The sequence below is a fragment of the Ammodytes marinus genome, assembly GCF_949987685.1.
Source record: "Ammodytes marinus genome assembly, chromosome: 17".
Lineage (NCBI taxonomy): Eukaryota > Metazoa > Chordata > Actinopteri > Uranoscopiformes > Ammodytidae > Ammodytes > Ammodytes marinus.
In genome coordinates this window covers 6,655,129-6,679,612 of record NC_137221.1, presented here as the reverse complement: position 1 = coordinate 6,679,612, position 24,484 = coordinate 6,655,129, and the positions used below count along the sequence as shown (strand labels likewise).

General features: G+C 41.1%; 2 protein-coding genes across 2 annotated transcripts in view; both read right to left on the bottom strand.

Annotated features, from left to right (window-relative positions):
• Positions 1–672: 672 nt before the first annotated feature.
• Positions 673–2,446, bottom strand: gdf6b (growth differentiation factor 6b; the record flags this gene model as incomplete). Its single annotated transcript, XM_080044985.1, has 2 exons — positions 673–1,601; positions 2,068–2,446. 2 exons carry the CDS (start codon positions 2,444–2,446, stop codon positions 673–675), a joined length of 1,308 nt encoding a protein of 435 aa, XP_079901111.1.
• A 1,623-nt stretch (positions 2,447–4,069) lies between these two features.
• The window catches only part of pkhd1l1.1 (PKHD1 like 1, tandem duplicate 1), a gene marked incomplete at its 5' end in the record, with an annotated part of 51,001 nt that continues 30,586 nt past the window's right edge, over positions 4,070–24,484 (bottom strand). The window contains 35 exons of the mRNA XM_080045811.1: positions 4,070–4,939; positions 5,113–5,266; positions 5,474–5,620; positions 6,087–6,238; positions 7,761–7,896; positions 8,503–8,708; positions 9,036–9,171; positions 9,822–9,979; positions 10,213–10,377; positions 10,844–11,076; positions 11,588–11,753; positions 11,885–12,004; positions 12,135–12,246; positions 12,561–12,683; positions 12,915–13,063; positions 13,422–13,512; positions 13,709–13,830; positions 14,135–14,261; positions 14,721–14,824; positions 15,247–15,420; positions 15,560–15,689; positions 15,856–15,974; positions 16,609–16,738; positions 17,129–17,292; positions 17,722–17,810; positions 18,130–18,301; positions 18,784–18,943; positions 19,344–19,495; positions 20,081–20,272; positions 20,664–21,387; positions 21,747–22,052; positions 22,504–22,640; positions 23,008–23,249; positions 23,644–23,773; positions 24,109–24,318. Coding sequence (XP_079901937.1) covers positions 4,686–4,939; positions 5,113–5,266; positions 5,474–5,620; positions 6,087–6,238; positions 7,761–7,896; positions 8,503–8,708; positions 9,036–9,171; positions 9,822–9,979; positions 10,213–10,377; positions 10,844–11,076; positions 11,588–11,753; positions 11,885–12,004; positions 12,135–12,246; positions 12,561–12,683; positions 12,915–13,063; positions 13,422–13,512; positions 13,709–13,830; positions 14,135–14,261; positions 14,721–14,824; positions 15,247–15,420; positions 15,560–15,689; positions 15,856–15,974; positions 16,609–16,738; positions 17,129–17,292; positions 17,722–17,810; positions 18,130–18,301; positions 18,784–18,943; positions 19,344–19,495; positions 20,081–20,272; positions 20,664–21,387; positions 21,747–22,052; positions 22,504–22,640; positions 23,008–23,249; positions 23,644–23,773; positions 24,109–24,318 — 6,086 coding nt within the window. The 3' untranslated portion in view covers positions 4,070–4,685. The remainder of the gene's footprint in view (positions 4,940–5,112; positions 5,267–5,473; positions 5,621–6,086; positions 6,239–7,760; positions 7,897–8,502; positions 8,709–9,035; positions 9,172–9,821; positions 9,980–10,212; positions 10,378–10,843; positions 11,077–11,587; positions 11,754–11,884; positions 12,005–12,134; positions 12,247–12,560; positions 12,684–12,914; positions 13,064–13,421; positions 13,513–13,708; positions 13,831–14,134; positions 14,262–14,720; positions 14,825–15,246; positions 15,421–15,559; positions 15,690–15,855; positions 15,975–16,608; positions 16,739–17,128; positions 17,293–17,721; positions 17,811–18,129; positions 18,302–18,783; positions 18,944–19,343; positions 19,496–20,080; positions 20,273–20,663; positions 21,388–21,746; positions 22,053–22,503; positions 22,641–23,007; positions 23,250–23,643; positions 23,774–24,108; positions 24,319–24,484) is intronic.

Below are 24,484 nucleotides of genomic sequence, written 5' to 3'. Positions count from 1 at the left end.
TATTCATATTTCCATTAATACAGAGTCACTGTGGTGTTGAAGTTGCCGGAAAGGTTTTTCTCAAGACAGGAACATGCAGAAAATGTTTGAGGTAATACACATGACCTGGTTGGGTGCATGGTTAGAGGCATTTTTCATCCATCCCAACAAACAAAGCAGGTGGTGTTTCTTTTAGGTGCAGCCAGATTGTAAAGCTGTTCAGTTCCGACTATGTAAGGCTGAATCAGGACATCTGTCAGATCTTAGGGATGGACCAATACGATCCATTATCAGTAACGGGTCCCATATGGCTGCAGTCCACCTATCGGATATCGCACTGATGCCACAGATTCACAAACCGATCAAAATATTATAATTTTTTTTTTATGTAATTATTTTAACTAATTTGGTTGTTTTCCATGCTTTAATTGAAATATCTCCTGTTTTGAAACCGTTACAATAAATGGGTTCCAATACAATTAAACCTCTTTGCATATTTGTGTTTATTTTGTTGCTCTTTTAAATTAGAATTGCTGTGCTGTGTAATATCACCACCAACCAGTTTTTTTTTATAATAATAATAATCATGAAATCGGACTGTATCGTTATCGTCTGATATCCATAATACCCAGATATCGGAATCGGATGGTTTACAATCAAAACAATGAATGGTTGCCTTTCTGTCCGGCCCTACTACCTACATCCGCAGGACTCCACCACCATGTCCTCGTACTGTTTGTAGACCACGTTGTTCCCTGAGTCGATGTACAGGATGCTGATGGGGCTGAGTTTGGATGGGGCGCAGCAGCTCGGGGGCATGTTGTTTGGGTTCATTGAATTCATCAGGGTCTGTATGATGGCGTGGTTGGTCGGCTCCAGGTGCGATCGCAGCGGGAAATCGCACACGCCCTCGCAGTGGTACGCCTCGTAATCCAACGGGGCGATGATCCAATCGTCCCAACCCAGGTCTCGAAAATTGACGTGCAGCGGCTTCTTGCTGCATCTCGACTTTGACTTCTTGCCGTGTCGTTTTCCGTGGCGGTTTTTGGACGCGGCGGCGGTCCTCCGTCTCCGACTTGCTTTGCCGCCATTTTGGCCTTTCTCCTTCATAGCAGTCCTGTCTAGACCTAGGAGCATTTTACCTTCTCTCCTCTCACTAAACAGGGTCTGCCTTTTCTTGGACCTGGTAAACACCACTAGAATAGCTTTCTTCTGCTGAGGCCGGCCGTGCCTGTGCAGGCCCAAGAGCTGCAGGTCCAGCTCTCTCTCGGGGTTGTCGAGCATGGCCCGGAGCTCCACACAGAAGGTCTTCTGCTTCTTGCCCCCCTGGTTGGATAAATGCTTCTGCTGTTGCTCTTTGAATATCTCCCAGACGTCCAGCACCTCCCACTTGGGCCGGTGAGACTCCTGCAGGTCCAGAGTGGTGGAGTGGAGCAGCTGACGGTCGTGGCAGGAGAGCAGTTGGACGTCCACGGGCTCCGCAGTCTCCAATGAAATCCTGACATTCCCAGACACTTTGGTGTAAATCCTGAGCTCTGCCCCCAGCACCTCCGCCTTCCTGGACAGGGTCGAGACGTCGAACAGATACTGCTGTCTGCGCAGAGGCGAGAGTGGGAGGTCATCTGTGGAACGCATTAAAATACACAATACAGTATAGTGAGGGTCAGAACACTAGACGCATTCTTAAGAGATGATGATGATGTGCAAAAAAAAAAAACACAGAGAGGTGGAATCTGGGAACAAGGGGAAAAATTCCAACTATTGTCTGCACTGGATTAAAAGTATGAGTCATGGTATAGGTGTTTAATAAAATCCTACCTGGATGCACACACTCACACATATACACAAACAATACACACACACACACACACACACACACACACACACACACACACACACACACACATTTACGTACATACATACATACATACATATACAAACACACACATACACAAACATACATAAATACACAAACACACACACACACACACACATACACACACACACACACACACACACACACACACACACACACACACACACACACACACACACACACACACACACACACACAGAAACTCCACGTACCTTGTCCAATATCTACAAAGCTTGCAATAGTGTTCGCAGCTTTTGAAGAGCGAAAGAAACTGGCATTGAGTCCCAGTCTCTCGGCCGTGGAGAAAGTCTTGTAAATGGACAGCATGTAGTCGTGGGGCTCGACCGAGTCTTTAGATGTTAATGCTTTAATATTAAAATGACTGTCTATGGACGACGGTGGCGGTGGCGGCGGCGGCGGCGGTGCGTAAAAGTCCTTGAAGTATTTGGAAGATTCTTGCGCGTCAAAGATCCTCGTCACTTTGCTGCTCTTTGGGACAGCGCGAGGGAGGATAGCGAGAGTGTGAAAACAGGGGAATTCCCAAACAAACAGGAGAGTTCCGCAGAGGAAAGTGAATTGGGAGAAATCCATCCTACGGTCTAGCGCGCCTATAGCAGCTGTGGCCGGGACGGGTCGGTGGGCGATCCGCTCCAAGCAGCATCAAGTGGCTGCTGCTCCACACAGCTCCGCAGGACAGGCGGCGCAAAAGTTTAAGAAAGGGGGCGAGAAGGAAAACACGCCCACATTGTGCCGTTATCTTAAGGCTAAATGGAGGGCGCAAATTAAGGCTGTAAAACTAATTGTTCCTCTGTCGGGGCCGTCTCCTCCCTCCCGTCCCGTCCCAGGCGAGGCAGATGTGCGCTGAAAAGACGCTAGTCCACTCCTGGTGCGAATAGTACTGTCGACTATAAGCTTCGAACACAAAAACAAAATGTTAACAATTAGTACTTAAATTATATATATTTTTTGTCCTTTTAAAAGTGTTCACCTGGTCAAGAAATACTTTTTATTAACGTCACAGTAACTGAGCCTCAGTGCAGCATAACTCTTTGCCACGGAGTCTCCCGCCCTCTAGTGACGCGCGAACATATCGCTAAAGAGGAAACGAGCACATTCAGCCAATCATGGTCCTTCAGCACCATGGACAGAGTCTGCTGCGTTCAGCATTAGCAAATAATTGGCTTGATTAGTTATACTCAATTTTCTTGAACGCTTTCGTCCATTCTGAATTGACGGTTTCCAAACAGTAGAAACAGACTAGACTAAAGTGAAAAGTCTGTGGATAAAAAGACAAAAATTTCCCTTTTGAAGTATTTTTTTAAGAGACATTTTTACTGTCTACTGTGAATCTATTTGTGAGGACACGGAATCTTTCGGCTACGTGAGAGTGGTAACTGATTCACTCACTGCAATCAGGTGTGTGTGGCATTGATTGGCTGATTGAGCCCAGGTGTGAGGAGGTTATATATGCCCTGAGACCCCAGTGCTCTGTGCTGCTCATTGTCTCGCCCTCTGGGATAGTGAGAGGTTCTCTCTGAGTGCTCTCTGTGTTTAGAGTTCCAAGATAACTGTTGAGTTATGTGTCTGTTCTTTCAGCTGCTTGGCAGTGGCGGTTTAGTTTGTTGTTTAGTGTGTTATATTAAAGGTAGCCTGTGTGGCCCTTACAGTTCTGTGTTTTTTGTTTTCTCCCCTTCTCCTAATTTGCATTAGCAATTTAGTGTTTATCCCTCCGGGGATAACTTTCAGAAGCCCCTGGTTCCGCACCTCTGTCCCAACCCCCCCCCCCCCCCCAGTCATTACACTACTGTTTGTATGTATGCAGCAGCTGTGGCCAGCACTTTTGCCCAAGACACATTTCCAATAAAGTTTATCTTATCTTAGTTTAACATAGTTGATCCAAACCATTTCAATGTCTCTCGTTGGGATCTGTTTGGAACTGTAAAGAACTTTGCTGTGGTGAGAAGTTGATGGTGAAAATCAAGTTGGATCCCAGTTTCACTCATTCATAAAGCGTGTCCAAGCAATCCAGAAGAATGAACTGTCACAATACAGATGTGTTTATCAATGAAAAATAGAATTTATTGAAAAAGAGAATAAAGTTTCAAACAATCATCAAGAAAATACAAACTTCCTGTCTTCCTTCATCTCTCAACAGATTCAAGTTAAACCCTTTTGCACCTTAAACATAGAAAAATATGCATCTTACACCTTCTGAGTGATCACGTGACACATACATTCACACATGATACAACCAAAGAACTCCAAAAGAGACAGAAAATTACAGACTTCACCGGAGGATGTGGAGAGAGGGGAGGGAGGTTGTGGAGAGAGGGGAGGGCTGCTTTCATTTTGAGCTTTTCCTGTATTTATACATTTTTAACATTGTTTCATATAGCCTATGTAACCCAAAAATCCCAATATTTTAGTTCAGATCCTAAAGATGCTCAGAGGAACTTTCAGTTTGTGTTCATTGTAGTGCCCCCCTTTGACAAAAGCGGAAGTATTTTTACCACGCCAGCTGTTGTTCCTGGGTGAGTGTACCCATGACAAAGGCATTAAGAAAAACTATATAAAAATAGCATTCTTTGCACTGATGGTCTTTTTACTGAAAAAGTGTAATTTATTATTATCAGAGGAAAAATTAGACTTGTTTCAGAAATATTAAAAAGTTCCTCGTAGCACCTTTAATGAATGTGTTTTTTTAAAAGTAGGAGAAAAAAAGACCTTTGTGTGATATATCCCACGTTAACATAAGTTTTCTTAATAGCAGACTTGTTCGTGTTGCGGTGTATCCTTCATAAAACCCGGTATAAACTTCACAGAACCTTTTCTAGCATGTGGAAATGCCATCGGAGCAACAGGCCACAGTGTATATGACACTTATCAGACACATACTGCCGGCCGACACAGAGCAACCGGAGCAGAAGACGCTGTTGTCGTCGGTGGTTACGTCCGGTTCTACCGTAGCCCCGGTGACGTTGCCGCTGGTTGCCGGGGACTGTGTTGTCGGGGCGTCTTTGACAGAGAAGGAGCGAGAGCGAGCGCCCCAATCCTTCAGAGTGAAAACCATGGTCAGGTTCTCGCCTGGAAACGGAGAGGAAGAAATGTTAGTGCGGTTCAAATTGAGTCAGTGATTCTGGAGAATGAAAGTTGTCCAAATCACTTTTTGTCTAAATTAGTGAATATATAGCTACGCTTAAAAAGTAAAAAAAATAAATTGTATTTATTTTTTGTTTAAATAAGCCTGTAGCACGTACCGCTGTTGGTAATGGCCAGGTCGGTGAAGTTGGCCCAGCAGTTCTTAAACAACATGGTGGTGTTTCCTTCCAGTCCGCCCACGATGGCACCGCTGGCGTTCTTCAGGCTGGCGGTTACCGTGAGCGTCGTCACACCAACAGAGACACAGTTACCCTGGAAACGACACCACAGGTCAGAATACAGACAGAGCAGCTGCTGGTAAACTTTGTAACAAATAATGTAACAAATTTGAAGAAAAAAAAATAGGAGGAAAAAAAAAGCCCAATCTTCACCTGCTCATCTACGGCTATGAGACAGACAGACAGACAGACAGACAGACAGACAGACAGACAGACAGACAGACAGAGATCAAATCTTCACCTGCTCGTCCACGGCCATGAGACTGGGCTGCTGCTGCAGAGGACCAACAAACTGTCCGACCAGCGGCTCCACCATCAGCATGAGGTCGGACACACTGGACACGTAGCTCACCTCAGGCTCCTCCCTCGTCACCTCCGCAGTCGCCTCCTGGGGTCGGAAAAGCAGGAAGTTTGTGTTGAATTGACAAATGTGAATATAGATTGATTTAAAAGGTGGACTATGGCGTGTTAGAGAAGTGAACATTTTATAAGATATATTCTCATAACTGAATAAACAAAACTTTCCTCACAGGAAAATTGGATCCCTTGAACACTGTTTGAAGTTAGAAAGCTTCCGAAAAGTTACTGTTTCACTTTTGTTGTTGATTACGGCAACAGGGCACATAGTTCAGTTTGCAAACATATTCTAGTCTTACGTTTGGTTCCAGGTGCCTAGAAATAATTTTTTGATTCATGATGATAGAATAATTCAATACTTCCAATTACATGTAGAGTAAATATGTTTAGTAAACTAACTGCAGGCCTTTGAAATGTAAACAAATCTCCCACCCCTGAAACTACATAATGCACCTTTAAATAAGCTAAATGTTGTTGTGCAAAAGCCTTAAACTTACGGCGTTCCAGTCGGGGTCAGAGGATGGTGGAGGAGGGGCGACGACGCCCACTGATGACACGTTGAGGCCGATGCTCTGACTGAGGTTCCCGGACACGGCAGCCTGACCAATTTCATCAGCTACGTTTTTCAAGAAGTTGAAGTCATCCTCATCTGAAAAGACAAAGGGGACAGAGAGAGAGAGAGAGAGAGAGAGAGTGAGAGAGAGAGGTTGGCTATTAGTGGACTAGATCGGAATGTATAGTCCAATATTGCATTTTTTTTATGGCGATAGAATCATTTTTTTTTTATGTATTGAAAGCTTGACATTTTTAAGGGCACAAGCAGAAAATGTTTTGAGCAAACCTTCAATCGACCTGCAACACAAAACACAATTATTCACATCTTTTTCCCATTTGAACTATATTAGGCCCAACTGATAAATGATTTGGTAATAAATAGACATTAGAACGTGCTTTTGATTTTAAAGTGGCTCAGAGGAACTTTCAGTTTGTGTTCATTCTTGCACCCCCTTCGGACAAAAGCGGTAGTGTTTTTACTATGCCAGCTGTAGGTCCTGGTTGAGCGTACCCATGACAAAGGCATTAGGAAATACCATATACAAATAGTGTTCTTTGCTCTGATGGTCTCGTTTGCTGTTACATGTAATTTATGATCATCTGGGGGAAAATTTGACTGTTTCCGAAATATTTAAAAGTTCCTCATAGCTACTTTAAGGTCAAAATGTCTCATAGCTGAATTATTGCTAACAGAAAAATGAATTACATTATACATAGTGTGTGTGTGTCGCTGCTGCAGGGTGCTGCTATCGAGTCAGACCGGCTGTGTGAGTGTTAATGTGAACCATGCGAAGGGATCCGTTATGTTGCGCTTGTTATTTTTTTTGACGCCCATGTTAACAGTTTAGAGTAGCTTTGATATAGACTGTGGAGCAGTCACATAGCGCGCGCAGGCAGCAACGCAACACTTCACGAGTCTCGCCTTTTATTTTTTTCGCCAGACGATCGCGCTTCTCCTCTTAAATTTACAGAGGAATAATCTATCCCGTGTTAACAGACCAGAGAATCCACACAGCGCCCGTCGGCAGCGACACTATTCAGCTCACCATTCCAGTCCGTTTCATTTTCCGCCAGACGTGCATGTCTCTCCGCTAAAATATACAGAGAAATGATCTCTGTATTAACATTATAGCTTCTTCATTCACTATAGTTTTTACAATTCTTGTGTGTTTAAAAAAAATAAAACCTCCCACGAGCGTATATATGCGCAGATATATATTTTTTATGTACAATCAGGTACGCTGATTCTGTCGAAACTCATCTTTAATTCATGTATCATAAAAAGTCGTGCAATCCAGATGCTTTCACTGCTTTTTCCATATGTCATCGGCCTGATATGCGAGAGTAGCGTTAAGTGAGAGCGAGAATGGCAGGTGTGTTGTATTAGTGACGTTAGTGCGCGTGCGTTTGAGCAAAGGAGAGCGAGCGGTAGCAGTAGCGTAGTGTAGCGGTGTCAGTCAAGTTGAGTAGCGAAAGAGTCCGGTAACTCCGGTTGTGTGTGCAAGCGAGAAGAAGCAAAGAGATGGCTGATGAAATGCAGAGAGTTACAGTAGATAAATAAAACAGTAATAATACAAAACGTGTTGGCAGTCTGATAGCCCTGACATTAGACTAACCGTTGGTGCTGTTGCTGGTCGTTTGTACTGGAGGTTTCTTGATCTCGATTTCCACCTTCAGTCCTCCAGTGTCTCTCCTCCTGCGTCGGCCATCTTCCCGGATGATGCTTGTGATGCGGATCATATTCGCGGGAACCTTGAGGGAAAAATAACTGTTAACATATTGAATTGAAAATATTTTACGGTAGTATATATAAAATTTTAGTATTTAAGTAAAGAAAAAGAAACAAAGGAAAAGAAAGACAATAAAATAAAATGATGAAACAAGTTGACATATATAATAAAGTAATATATACAAACAAAGTAAACCACAAATGAAAAGAAACTGTCTAACACTTGCTTTACCCGTTCGAAAAGGGCTGAAATGAAGAAGATTTAAGAAGAATTGATTTAATCTCACCCTTTCCCCCAAAGTCATTCATCCATAATGAGTTATCAGCTTCATAATCACTGATATAATAATCCTTATCAAATATATACATTTGTTATCAATATAATTGAAATTCATTACAATTACCTATTCATCTTAATAATATTGTCTCATTATCTAGTTAAAATGTGGAGGGAAAGGGGGGATGACATGCAGTAAAGGTCCACGGGTCTGACTCGAACCCGCGACGAAACCTGAGCAAATATGGTACTCACTATAACCACTACGCGACGGAGTGCTCCATCTTTTCATATGCTTAAAGATTGCTCATAATATTATTCAAATATATGAAAAAAACATAGAATATTAAACCTTGAGGAACGCGGCGAGGTTGGTAATCAGATCGGGTCCAAAGAACTCTTCCTCTGTCATGGCGGGAAGCTCGAAGGAGATGAAGAGAACCGGCGCGGTGCGGATCTCCACTGGCCCGGACCCTCTCACCGTCACTCTGAGCATCTTGAACTCATGGTCAAAGTAGTTGGTGCCTTGAGTGGCGTTCAGCTCGGGGACGTATTGACCTGGAAGGATGGAATAAAAATAGAAAAAGCTTTATTGTATCTGTTACCTAGAAAATGTACAAAATAAAAACATTCTTACCGATTCACTTATCAAAACATTTCCCCCTATAAATGCATCTTTAATATGTAGGGAAATTTCCAATACGATTCAGATAAATTGTAATATCGTTACCCTTTATGGGTATTTGTCAATTTTTTTGTCAAAAGTATTCTGTAATTCAATTAAAATAGGCTTTATTTGCCAGTGAAGCCTATGTACTTAAAAAGAAATTGACAATATTAATCGACATAAAAGAATATGTTTTTTATATGTTACGGTCACGTTACCTGCATAGGTGGGCTTGTTCAGTGTGTAGTCGCTGTTGTCATCTTCCCACTTGGCGTTAGTCGGAGCCACCAGTTCATTGTCGACATAAACATCATACCGCTGAGGTTTGGAGAAGAATATAGACACCACCACGCTCTGCAAACACAAAAGGTGTGTGAGTCATGAAAAGTAACTCAAGTGAAGCTGAACTGAAGTGTATTCTAGGGCATGTTATTGCTTTGTTTTCAACGTTATGCAGAACAGCACGAAGATGTAACTAAAAACCTATATCTATATATAGGTGAAAAAATAATACAATTTGGCTACAAGAAACAGGAAAATAAATAATAAATCCGAAAATAAATATTATATTTTTTACATATTTTTTTATACATTTAAGTTCACTCTTTATCACTAAAAGCAAATATTATTTTGCCATGTTTCTCTAAAAAAAAAAACTATATTTCTGGTGTTGTTTTTGAATTGTAAACTTGTCCAACTGGATGATTTTTAGATCCACGACGCATCGCAAATTTCTTTTTTAAATATTTCTGAAACAGTCTAGTTTTTCCTCTGACGATCATAAATGACATGTAACAGCAAACGAGACCATCATCACAAAGAATCCAATTTTTATATAGTTTTTCTTAATGCCTTTGTCATGGGTATACACTCACCCAGGAACTACAGCTGGCATAGTAAAAACACTACCACTTTTGTCCATGAATGAACACATATGAAAATTCCTTGTAGCGCCTTTAAATAAAGCTAACGTCTATTTTAATGTAGGCTTCACATATACTGACCTCTGTTGGCTCTGCATTGAGCATCATGAGTCGGACTTTCTGCGGGCTGACGCTGCTGAAGAAGACGTCGTAGGAGTGAGCGGTGGCCACCATGCCGTGGAACAGAGACACTCTCTTCTGACAGGTGTAGCCCGCACACCAGCCGTGATCCTGGGGGCCTGGGGGACAAGGTAAAGACACATTAGTACTGTTTAAAGTTCCATTTTTTCTTTTAGAGATAATGTAGATTTAGATATGTAATCATCTTCAGTGGAAACAGTAACCACAATCCATCAGAGTCCCCATCCTATCAATAATTTAAGTTTTTTTTAGGTGCATTTACATTTCTTTTTCCTCTAAATTAAAAAAAATAAAGAATTGGAACATCACGACTGCAGCACTGGTCCTGTACCGTTGATCAGATCCAAGTATCCGTCTCCTAGCAGCGCGACGGGGGACAGACGTCTGGTCTCTGTGTCGGCGTCCAGACTCTCTATCACCAGCAGACGGTAGTTCAGAGCGAAACATGCGTAGCTCTGCCACGAACTCATGTACGTGCAGTTCTTCCTGATCACACCTAGAGACAGAAGAAGCAGAATGGTGTTTCAATGATGTGTTAAAATATAAGGTTAAATAAGGTTTATTTATCTTGTTAAAGGTGGAGTCAGATATTCTGGACAAGGCTTTTTGTCAAAATCACTTTTTGTCAAAATCAGTGAATTTTGTGTGTTAATACACAGCCTAAAAGGGCATGTCGCTAGCTACAGTGACATACCAGTTTACAGAGCCTAGGCTGTGTATTAACACTGGATTTTGTTTTCCAGCGAGCATTTTAGTATGGATAGGTAGCCGCGGACCGTGAGGAGATATCCAATGACTGTGATTGTGATCTGATTTTTTGACAACAAAAATTCTACAGAATCGCTGACTCCACCTTTAATATAAATAGGCTGACAGTATGAACACACTGCTTTAACATTTACCGTACAAGTTCATATTAAGTGTCTCTATCTTTTTTCTTTCTGCTCTGTTGGTGTAGTTACCTCTGTGTTGAGCGATCTGGTCGATGTTGATTCTGCTGCCGTTGGGGAAAGTGAGCATCACTTTGGGGATGCGGTAGTCGCCCAGGCCCCTCCTGGCGTCTCCGTCCCACTCAAACTCAGACTGGGGCACCACCGCGCCCACCGCACCCAGGAAGGAACCGTCAAGGTCCTTCAGCAAGGCCTTCTTCTTGCCATCGCAGTCCATGTCTACGCAGTCCGACGGGTTTGCTAACCTAATGCACAGAAACAAAGTTAGCCATCTTAAACGTATATACATACATAACTTCTGCTCTACGTCCAGATATTTTCTTAGCAGTAGAATCAACAACTGAAACATTTGGTGGGCGCTTCTTGGGATTTTTCTGAGCTCTTGCGCCAGTGTCTGGTGTGGGGCGACACCAGTTTGTAGAGACTGCCATACTGAGAAATGCAGAGAGTTTTGTGGAGCTGATAGGCTAACTTTGTGTCAACTCGTTCGGCGATGGCTTGAATGTGACCGACATTCATTTATATGAAAAAGTTAAGCACTGTAGCTATGAAAAAAAAATCCCTGCTCTTGTCATTTCATTGTAGGTAGTTGTATCTATATGTATAATTTTCAATAGGCGTCTCAAATCTCAAATTTATTTTTATTCAAGTTTTTTTTTTTATTATTATAAATTATCTCATTATCATACAAAATGTATAATTCATGCACTTTATTTGATGATTTTGTCTGGTATATCTCTCTGTACAATAACTTACTTAACGTCGGGCCTGTGAATGAAGACTTTGTTATCCTCGGCGCTGTCGAACACTTTGATGCCTGAGACGTGCACGGGGTGCTGCAGGTCCTCGTTCTCCGGGTTGGTCATAAACATGAAGTCCGACTCGCCAGAGCAAACCTGATTGAAACCGATGAACGTCGTGTCTGGAAAAAATAAGCAAGGAAAATAAGGAGGAGAGGAATACATTTGCTTTTTCAAATCAGTGAAAAAAGATAGTTACAATTCGACATCGTAACATTTTATAAAATCACTTTGCGAGTGAGCCTGAACTTACCCTTGACTGTCATCAGTCCCTTGATGGCGTTGTAGCTGGTGGGCAGAGAATATCCCATCTCTGGACCACTGTTGTGACTGGAGAAGAAATTGGGCCAACAGATTCCAGATCTGCCACCACCTGAAGAAAAGTACAAGGCCTTGATTCAAAGCCACTTTTTTCCAGCCTAGTGCTTAAGTGTCTCTACATTAAAAGAAAATAATTAAAATATATTTTTTAATTTCATAGCAGCAGGTAGTGTTTACTGTACCGTTGGGCGGTCTCGCAGCTCGATGGTCTTTGCTTCCTTTAAGATTAAAGTCGCTGGCGGGCAAAGTGTCTGCGCAGTTGAAGCTCGGGCTTTTGCCAACTACAATGGAATTCTGGGTAAAAAATGGAAAGATGAGAATGTGGAACGTGAAATAGAATAGAATAGAATAGAATTGAAAGCCTTTATTGTCATTTTATTGTGCAGGATACCATGATAGGTTGGTGCATAACAGACACATTGCATACAGACCACATTAAATACACACATTTTAAACAGCCTTAAGACACTAGCATACTATAAATTAAAAACAAAACAAAAATTCTTGTATATAAGAGGTCAATCTTGAAATATTGTTAAATACTTTGAAACTAAATGATGATAGTTAAAAGTGAAAAGACAATAGTGAGTGAAAACAGCCCCTCTCACCTCAATCTGTACGGTCTTATCAGCGTATCTGTGTGTGACGGAGGCAGGAGAGTAGATGATGGGCATGACACCCATCCCGTTCTCCACCAGGGTCAGGTTGGACATCATCACACTCATGCTGACCTGCAGAAGAGGAGTTACATTCGGTTATTATGAACCCAAATCTAAATTATTTAAATAAATCCTAAATTCAGTTCAAATATTTGCCTGTTAAGACCAGACTTTAATAACTTTTTACATCAGCGATTCTGGAGGAATTACTTTGACAGTGAATATCTGCTCATAAAATGCTACCTGTGCTAAGCCAAAGTCTTAATCAAGATAAGTTTAAGAAAACAGAGGTGGATCGGTTACCTGGAAGTAAATGCCGAAGTCGAAGCACTTCCAGATGAAGAAGTTCTGTATGAGGCTGCAGCCGGGCAAACCGTCTTTGTTCATGAACACTCCGTAGATTCCCCCGTGAGCCTCGTTCTGAAGCCACATCTCATTGGCGTTGGGAGAACCTGCAAAAGTCATGGAGGAAAAAACAAACTTATTTAAAGGAGCTATGAGGAACTTTTATGTACACTATGTATGAAAAAGTCCAAACATTTCTCTGATCATACTTTACATGTTTAATTTTTTATAATATAATCTATCTTTAAATTTTTATATTTATTACATTTTTTTATATTCATTTTATTATCTTAACATGACAACAGCAGTCAAATTCCTTGCTTCTCCTCTGTCTTAGCATTCTGGAAAATGTACTGTATGTCAATTTCTAATGAATGGGGTTGCTTTTATGTGACAACATTAGTTCTGAGTCACAAATAGTAAATGTAGCTAAAAATCTATTTGGTTCAAATCATTTCCCGTTACCTGGACACGGTTCACCATCGATGCGATAAGCGACTCGCTCATAACCGGCCACGATGTTATGCTGCAGCACTACGTTTGTTCCCTCATTGACCTAAAAAAACCAAATTTCAATTATTGTTATATTGAACAATTTGCATAAGAATTTACAAAAGAAAAATGCAAAAAAACAAAAACAAAACAAAAACTAATTTCAAACAGTATAGTTATTAAATTATATAAATACATTAAGATATGAATAGATATTTGCAGTAGAAGTGGTTGATCTTATAATATTTTAGAGCACACACCTCTATGGCGGCGTTCCAGGCATAGTTGTACGGCTCCTCTCGGTCCTGATAGGATCCGGGCCACAGTGACATCATCACCAGGTTCCTCCTCACCGTCACGTTGTTGCCCCAGATTCTGATGCCTGAAAACAAGGACACATCAAAACTTTCAGTTTGTGTTGATTCCTGGGCAATAGCAGTAGTGTTTTGTGTTCCTGGGTGAGTGTACCCATGACAAAGGCATTAAAAAAAACTATATAAAAATAGCATTCTTTAAAATGATAGTCTTGTTTGCTGTTACATGTCATTCATGATCATCAGAGGAAAAATTAGAATGTTTCAGAAATATTTAAAAATTCCTTGTAGCACCATAGAGAAAGTTATGCCAAATGTGTACACTGTATAGCATTAGTAAATCCTATTGAGTGTGTAGGCGCTGGTGTGTACCTTCTCCCACAGTGTGGTGCACCACGTTGTCGTCCACCTTCAGCCCCTCCGTCCCAAAGACTCCGATGGCCGGAGAGAAGCCGTCGTGGAATGCACAGCCCTGGACGTACGTGTCCTCACCTGAAACCTGAAAACACACAGAAGATAACAAGATTCATTTTATATTCCATCCTTTATTTTGAATTAAGAGCCATAATTTCCCCTCTTTATATATTTCCCATCTCCCCCTATTTCATCAAATAGCACCAAATCAAATCAAATCCTCAATTATATTAATACAAGTGTGCTGGACATGTCCACCATCACATTACTAGATTAATTAATTTCTCAAATTCAGGGGGGCGTCAATTTGAATTTATCTTCATAGTTTTTTAGTCATAGTTTAATATAATATAATATAATATAATATAATATAATATAATATAATATAATATAATATAATATAATATAATATAATATAATATAATATAATATAATATAATATAATATAATATAATATAATATAATATAATATAATATAATGTGTGTGTGTGTGTGTGTGTTTGTGCGATTGCATGGGAGTGTGAGTGTGTGTGTTTTTCCGTACCTGTCCCAGGTTGAGGAAGGACACAGAGTAACGCGGGTCGGATTCGTCGATCCAGCCTTCCTGCCCGGAGTGGTGGAACTCTACGTTCCTGATCTGAGCTGTGCCTATATAGAGAACATATCAAACCATGATGTGTTTAAATGTGTTTTTATATGAATATAATGTGCAAACAATGTAAATATACACATATACATCTGGGCACTTAATATATCACAATAAAACTATCAAATCATGAATAACTTGATCTTAATTTAAGAGAAAATATAATCAGTATAACTAGAACCAGCTGATCATGTATGGCTAATACATGTCACACTACATGTGCCTTGTATGCAAAAATGAATGAATTATGAAAATAATAAGTATCGGCAGAAACAAATTGTTTTTCTATGGATTTGGTTCAAACTTTTTTGATGAGGGGCGCCCGTGGTGTAGTGGTTAGAGCTCATAAACCAACATATACAGTTGAAGACAGTATTCAGCAATAATAAACATACTTTATATACACATGATTTACTCTCCATACCTTTATAGTCGATCCCTGCCCAGGAGTAGACTCCCACCAGCAGCCTGGCTCCGTAAGACTCCTGCATCATCTCTGGATACTCCTCACCGATGATCTGGATGTTTCTGGTCAAGAGACCCACGTCACCCGCCAGCGTGTAGGAGAGAGACCCACCGGAGACAGAGTGGGTTTCACCTGCAGACAGAGAGAGAATGAATGGTCACGGCCCTTAAAATATTAGAACAACCCACGTCCTGGCGTCACCCCTTAGTCCAGGGCCCAGAACAACTGTACGGCGTGTCTGCATGTTACTACAAACGACTCCAGTACTGACCGATGTGAGTGTGGGTCAAAGGCTGGTTCAGGGTCAGGATGTGGCCGTCCGCTGACACGGCGGTGATCTGACGTTTCTCTGTCTCCCACGCGCTGTAACTGGTGGTGGAGATGGCGACCTCGTTTCCAACCTGCACACGCACACGCACACACACACACACACACACACACACACAGAAATGTAAACAAAATGACTGACTAAAAGCTTAGGCAGTAGTTGTATTAGTACCAGTTTTATATAAGGAAAACCATCATAGCATACAACACATAGACACTGTTTAAGGTGAAAGCACGGACCTGCCAGTCGACAGATTGTGCCAGGTTCAGGGTGTTGGATCCAGCAGCAGCCGTGGCAGAGAGCTTTGTGTGGTAAACGTTGTGAGGCAGCCCATAGAGCTCCAGTTTACCAAACACACCTGTTGGACCACATCATTGAATATCATGTAATTACATCATGCCTGTGTCAGGGACAAATTGTACATTCACATTCAACAGGGAAATGCAGTTGAAACATTTCATGAAGTTTATCACACAATCTGAAAAAAAGGTTTCAGGACGATTTATTTAAAACAATGAAAAAAAAATGCACGAATAAAATGATGTAATATACTTTCCCTGATGTTATTAAGAAATGAAGATGATATGTGTTTAATATATTGTTAGGAAGGCAGCTCTTAAAAGAAAATAGATCTATCCATATCCATCTCTGTCTGTCTGTCTGTCTGTCTGTCTGTCTGTCTGTCTGTCTGTCTGTCTGTCTGTCTGTCTGTCTGTCTGTCTGTCTGTCTGTCTGTCTGTCTGTCTATCTATCTATCTATCTATCTATCTATCTATCTATCTATCTATCTATCTATCTATCTATCTATCTATCTATCTATCTATCTATCTATCTATCTATCTATCTATCTATCTATCTATCTATCTATCTATCTATCTATCTATCTATCTATCTATCTATCTATCTATCTATCTATCTATCTATCTATCTATCTATCTATCTATCTATCTATCTATCTATCTATCTATCTATCCATCTATCTGTTTTCTTACCGAGGACCCTGGAGCCTTGGTTGGGTCCGTTGGGCAGAGGCCAGTCGGGGGTGCTGTGTGTTCCTCTCAGTTTGATCTGGAGTTTCCCTCTGAACGGCTGGTCCTTCCATCCCGCGATCATCCTGCCGCCCTGAACACAGCCAAAGACAGTCCAAGATGACAACGTGCTTTTGAAATGCATTTTCATTATAAAAAATAACATAAATAAAAGTTTTTATTGAGTTAAGAATGAGTCTTTTTCTTATATAGTTTCATTTGGATTTGGGTAAAAGGGATTTCTTATGTAATGTTAAATAATATATTTATTTATCTATGCATGTATGTACAGTATATTCATGTTGTTTAGTTGTGAATAAAAAAATAAGGTTACTACGTTCTACCATTACGTATGCAACATTAAGAGTGATATTAAAGGTTTGTGTTCATTCTTGCACCCCCTTTAGACACATGAGGTAGTGTTTTTACTACGCCAGCATTTAATCCTAATCATTGGGGCCGGACATAGTATTGACTCACGGACCTGTATGGAGATGTAGACAGCGTCCACCACCACTGTGTTGTACTCTGGCTCAGCCCGTCTCTTTCTGGAGGAAGAGCTTTCCATGGTGTCGGGAACCTCTAGAATCCCAACCACTGTCAGCTTGTTGAGAGCAGGAGTGTTGCTGTCCAAGACAACCCACTTCCCTTTGGTTTGACGGAGAAATAAATGTATTACAATGACAGTATATGGTGGTATTATTGTGAACTTTAAAGGTGCAGTGTGTAATAATGTGTATTCTGGCATCATCTAGAGTGGAAAAATCTAGGTTGCTATGCTCCGTATGTCTATCCGTCCTTTTGGGAGAATTTACAGAAGCAACGGTGGCCTTAAAGGACAAGAAGCTAATGACTAAAGATGGCATCATCCACCACTGCCTCAAGTCTTTTCACAATATCAAGTGATGAGAAGATGTATTTAGTTGTTTATTTTATAGTACTTCTTCTTTGTCTTCCAACAGGTGCATTTCCAGCAGACTTTATATTAAAATGCGTTAAGTTTGTTCATCCTATTCTAAGTATTTTCTGAAAATCGCCCATATCCCCTTTACACAATGCAATGTTTGTTTCAGTCACCTGAGGGGATGACCACATCAGAGCCCTCAGCCGGTGCAGTGAAATTATTCTCAGCTGAACTTTCCCAGAAAGAGGCATCGGACCAGCGACTACAGAGACACACACAGGACATTATAGTGTTAGGGAAACCAAAACAGTCAACATTATCACATATAGTTCTAAGGAAACCAAATTGATCTGTGATGACTTTAAGTGCATTTGGCTATTCATACTCAAATACTTACTTAAGTAACATTTATTAGAGCAGGATTTTAACTTGAAAAAGCAGTTTTGACATTGCCATAGTATGTAAGTAAGGGTTAACAGACAGAGGACATAAATGACAACACTGCTGTCTGACCATAGCAGGTAGTGAGTTTGAATTAGTTTGGTGAAGAGAAACATGTTGCATTGTGGGTTAAAACGTACATGAAGTCTGCAGGCCGGGTGTCGGGTATTGGGGCGAGTGTGGCCGGAGGTGCAGGTGTTGGCTCGATGCAGTCTAGATAGAAGCAGCGGTAAACCTTCAAGCTGACCGCGGTGTCGGACATGGAACGGTCCACGCTGCTACGGCGCCGACGCTGGCTCGTTTTACCGGAGACTGCGGACACATAAACAATGTCAAATGAATGAAGAAGCACAAATTAAGCGGACAGTTTCTCAATGCTCCTGTGTGATTTTAGCAGTGAATCAACTTAACTATACTAAACCCGGTACTCAAGTTCCATTGTATTTGTAGAAAATATTTATTTGTCGAAAATAGAATGTCTTACTGTGATATAACTTGTGGATTTAGACCAATAACAATAACATTGCTAATAAACAGGCAGGTTTATCTAGTGTGTAGGCTACATGTAAAGCCTAACATAGCTAGGTAGATAGATCGATAGATAGATAGATAGATAGATAGATAGATAGATAGATAGATAGATAGATAGATAGATAGATAGATAGATAGATAGATAGATAGATAGATAGATAGATAGATAGATAGATAGATAGATAGATAGATAGATAGATAGATAGATAGATAGATAGATAGATAGATAGATAGATAGATAGATAGATAGATAGGTGTCTTACCCAGGTAGGTGAGGTCATTGGTTGCGTCGTCAAAGTACCAGTCTCCGTTGGTGTTATTGCTGAAGGTCAGAGGAGTGGATGAGCCGTTTCTCTCGTCTGTGATTCTGAATCTGTCTGGACTCTGGGTGAAGTTGTGTTTGATGATCACGTATTGATCCGTCTGAGTTAAGGGGGAAAAATACAAATATATATATAAAAAAAATATGAGTGTACATTCTTACATTCTAACTTTACTTTGTCTGAACAACTAACCAACTAGCTGCATCCCCAATGGGTATCACATAGTAAAGTTTAAATCATCAAACAGCAGGTGCAGCACTTCTATTATGAATATTGGGAATTTTTTATGAACATGTTTTAAACAGAAGCGGTATCAAGCATGAATTCCAAAAACATTCTGTCCATTTTAATCCATTTCCAGGCATGGAAAACAGTGATTTTTTTTCAAATGTTATAACTTTTTTCGGGAATTTCATGTCCGTGGGAATCCTATATATCATATAATATATCACTATTATGAACTATATATAACTATCACGTATAAAAGATTTTTCATGTACCTTGAAGCCGTAGAACTTTGCGTCATACGTGATGTTGGTGATGTGATCCATGTCTTTGAAGAACCAGTTGTAGGTTTGTCCGGACGGCAGCAAGGCCATCCAGCCCAACTTATGAGTCATTCTCTTCTTCATATAGGGGACGAAACTGCTGCCTGTAATAGTGACATTAAAACACAACACTTCAGCAATACAAATAACAAGACAAAACAGTCATTGTACAATGTTTTCTTAAGCAGATACACAAGTACAGACATTTCAATGGTTCATTTAGTATAGTTTTTCCTCTAACACAAGAATTTTTATTCCTATAGAAGAAAATAGAAGCACACTAATAATTTATTTAAAACATTTTTTGTTAATAAAACAAAGTGAATGAACCAAAAATATTTAGTATTTAGAAGAATATACTAATTTAACACAACCCCTTATCCACAACTAACATTTTAAAGTTCTTTCATAATTACTTACTACTTTAACGCTTCTCTTAGAAAGACTTTATATTTTTTTAAATTAATATTTTTGTTGTTGTTGCATTTTTAAATACATTTTTAAATTTTTTATAAGACAGTTTGGAGAGATAAAGATGAAATGGGGCAGAGAGTGGAATGACATTCAGAGTACGACCACGGCCCATATTCGAAAACCATGGTCTGCTGCTTTTGAGGACTGGGTGCTCTAACAACTACACCATAAGCGCCCCCATAACTGTTTTTAAATTATATTGTGTGTTTGAATACCGTGGTCGTTGGTAAAGACGGCATCCTTTCCCTGCAGAGTGGTGGGGGTGGGGTTGTTGAATGACACGCGATGGAAGTTGACTGTGTTGTCGCAGACGGCGGCGGGGACCCCCACGCTCCACTCTGCACTCTGCGTACAGTGAGCCGGGTCCAGCAGGTCGTTCATGGGCACAACTTTGTGGTCGACGTTTCCTGAATACAAGGAAAATATGGGTCACACAAAGTCAGGTTGGATGCACACACGTAGAGACTTTTGAAAAACTGATATATGTAATTTTATGGTGATTCCTGAAAATATAAAACAAGATATTTTTGAGCCACTATTACATATTTACATCTTCAATAAGAATCAATTGGTCAAGGGCTGAATGCCACCGACGAGATATAAGAGGTATCATTGGTTTTGGCCTGTTCATGGGAGACTAAAATTGAATTTCTTTTAATAAAACATATTTTCTGAAAAGCCAGATGTTGTGCTTTAAAAGATGTGTTTAGAAACACACAGACCATGTATTTGACAACTTGATAAACATGTGCATTTCATTCATAAACATTTCCCAATTCGCTATTGTAGACCGCGTACCTGTGAGCGAGCCATCCATGTCCACCAGCTGCACCTCATGCTCCCACCTGAAGCGGGCCTTGTTGGGGGAGTTGAAGTACTGTATGCCCCCACACCTCACTGCCCAGCCTCCACACTTCTCTAAACAGGTCCCGTCGATCGTGGTCACCCCAAAGGCTGTGCAGGAGCCGCGGTCGAAGTTGATGAACTTGGTGTTAAGGACGCTCAAGCCGTCGTCAAAAGGCGTTAGGATACCTCTCCGTGTGCAGTAGTTCTCCCCCAATCCCAGCTCATCTACGTGGCCTACCATAATGCTGTTGGACACGGTCGCCCCTCCCTCCTCTCCGAAACCACTGACGGCCCACTGGAATATACGCTTCCCCTCTATGCCTACCTTCTCATTGTTTACCATAACGAAGCCTTCGAACTGAACCGCGCCCACGTTGACCCACTCGGCGCCTTTCTCACAGTTCCAAGTGGTGAGGGAACGGAATACGGCCGGTTCCGGAGTTTTGGAGCGGCACCCTCCGTTCTTCACGGGGAAGTAGTCTTGGAAGATCCAGATTCCGAACCAGCCCTGTGAATGCACCGTGTTGTTGGAGAACTCCCCCAGGGGAACCCGCTTCTGGCAGATGTTTGCGTCGTAGGAGGGCCCGTCCGGGTGCTTATGCATTCGGTACCAGAACCCAAAGTGGGTGCCCCCCGCCGCCGCGTTGTGTCGCACGATGTTGTTTGGATTGGTGACCTACGGAAAAAAACAAATAAAATAAAGTATAATGTAAAAAAAGGGGTTATGGTGCAATAAGCAAATGCTTCAACCTTCAACACCTTTTCGGTCAGTAAAAGTAGATATAAACGATGACAATGTGTCATTTAAGATGACACCTTTGTCGTGTTATGTTATGTATGTAATACTAAACATCTTCAAAATAAAGTTACAAAGTGCTTGACAGAGATGCAAGCATGAAATTCATCCAAAAAAAGTTCACAAAACCAGGACAAAGCACATCAACTACGTAACCACAAAATAGTACGTAAACAACAAGAACTATACTTGAAATAAACTATCTATGTGATGGAAATAAACCACAATAACCAACTAACCCAGTAGGCAGCGGGAGTGACGTCATCGTTTAGCAGACTGGTGCTCTGTCTGACGAACACAGCCAGGTTGTACTGCAGGATGTTCTCTGTCTCGATTCCGTCCTCGATGAAGAAGGCCCCGCCCATGATGTCATAGATGACGTTGTGTTCCACCAGCAGCTTGTGTGTGTTGTGGATGGTGACGGCTCTGTTGAAGGTCTGGTGGATGCCACAGCCTCTCACGTACGACTTGTAGTTCACGTCCCCCATCAGATGCCAGTGGATGGGGTAACGTCCCAGTCTAAAGGCCTGGCCCGCGTGGTAGACCTGTGTGGCATAAAGAGCATAAAAGACTTAACAAGGAGTTCATACAACTTTTTAGACTTGAGTATAATTCATTTTTCCATAGTTTATTTCAAGATAAAGGTTCAACTTATTTAAGGTTACAGGAGTTTTATTATTTTCTCTTTTTTAAAGATTTAAAAGATTTTTTTTAATGCTTTTATTGGATTGTTTTGGAGAGACAGAGATGTAATGGGGCAGAGAGGGGAATGACATGCAGAGAATGACCACGGGCCGGATTCAAACTCATGGTCTACTGCTTCTGAGGACTGAGCCTCTATTGATGAGGGCTCTAACCGCTACACCACGAGTGCCCGCCGTATTAAGACAGTGTAAACATGAATACATTATACAATTTACAAAAGAGTAAAAGTAATCTGATGTATATAATTAGCTGTAAATAATAAGTTAGAAGGAGAATTCTGAAGCTTTTCACCTCGACATATTCCAGTCTGCCGATGGCCAGGTTCTCATTGGGTCTGGGAGCGTGAAACATGATGCAGCCACCGAACTGATCGCTGCCCGTCTCCTCTCCAAAGCGTCCCTGGAAGCAGGTCTGAGTGGAGAATTCACCTGCAGCACAGAGGACAGAAAGATGTTAAGACTGCATAGTACTCCTTTGATAACATACATGATACATGTTAGTGCAAGGCAGGGCAAGTTTATTTCTATAGCACAATTCAGACACAAGGCCATTCAAACCCTGTGTCAAGATTAGACATTAGAAATCGCATTTAAGAAATAGTAAAAACAAAGAAAAAAAACATTTATACAAAGTTTGTTTATTCAGTCATGAGAATATACCTTAGAAAATGTCACTTCTCTGACACACCCAAAGTTACATAGTGCACCTTTAAGGCAACGGGTCCTTACTGACTATTGTGTGTATATGTATTTGTCTTATTGTAAAAAAAAAAAAAACTTTTACACAGCTTTGTACCTGTGTTAAATCCTTCGGGGCAGGCTTCGATGGTGTCGTCCCATTCCTGGTGCTGTGAGCCCCGTACCACGATGTTCCTGGTGAGCAGTCCCACCTCGGCTCGGCCCTGGAACACTGTCCCGTCAGGCAGGGTGACGGACACCCCGAGGTGCTGGTATTCTAACGCTTCGGTCAGGGTCAGAGTCAAGCCGTCAGCTGACACCGCCGCGATCCTCCTCACCTCGTTCTCTCTCTGGCTGTGCCTAGAAAACAAACAGCAATTATTTCTACTTGCAGCTGCACACATTTGTTTTTTTTATCAGTGTCAATCTATAGAATGTAAATTAAAACAGTAGAGATGACTGGCATTGAAAAAAGGGCATTTCATAATCCAATAACTAAATATGGATCGATAGCTTACTGTATTTATCCCAAAAACAAAATGACAGTATAATTCATATAAATGACACACAAAAAAACACATAACTTACAATGATCACAAAAAATAAGACATATAAATGTGTAGTACAAGGTTATTGTATTATTATTTATGTTATTTCTTCCCATGTTTGTTTCCCTTTCAGGAAGAAATGACTTTTTTGGGTGAAATATTTGGTTAATACATAATTTGTTTTGTGCTTAAAGGTGTGGCTTTACCTGTGGCCCGTTGAGGCGATGACGATCTCATCTCCGACCTTCCAGTTGACACCCTTCATCAGAGTGATAGTGACTGAGCCGCTAGCCGCCGTCTGGGCCAGGTGTGTCCATGTGACGGGGATAGGGATACCTATGGATAGAGACAGCACACTTTATATATCCCCAAAGCAAAACGACAGTAGTAAGTAGCACAATACTGCCCTCTATGTTTGGACATGTGTCATCATGTATTTATGCGATTATAACAAACTTGCAACATGACATTTTATTTCTAGCAAAAATCATCAACAGTTTGCACATTATCATAGTTTTACAATATTGTTTTCGTTGTTAGTCTTTATGCTGATCTAAGCTAACTAGTTGCAATATGTGTGTGTATGTGTGTGTGTGTGTGTGTGTGTGTTTGTGTTTGTGTTTGTAAGTGAGTGAGTGGGTGTGTGTGTGTGTGTGTGTGTGTGTTCATACCGTGCAGGTCCAGTATTCCCTCTCTCACAGCCAGTGTCTTGGTTCCATAGACGGGCAGTTCAGGTGAGCGCAGGTTTCCGTGCAGCGTGATAATGGCTTTGTGTTGGAACGGCGCCCCCTCCTGGCCGATCTGCAGCCGTCCACCGTCTACGATCAGGATGTTCTCAGCCTGCAGCTCAATGTCTGCTTCATCAAACACCAGAGTACCTCCTAAGAGCACACACACACACACACACACACACACACACACACACACACACACACACACACACACAGAAACACAGAGCGGGTTACACACTTAAACAAAGTTATTTAGGTTTTCTGTTACACCAATGACATACTGACTACAGCTAGTTTGATCCTATAGAATAAATAG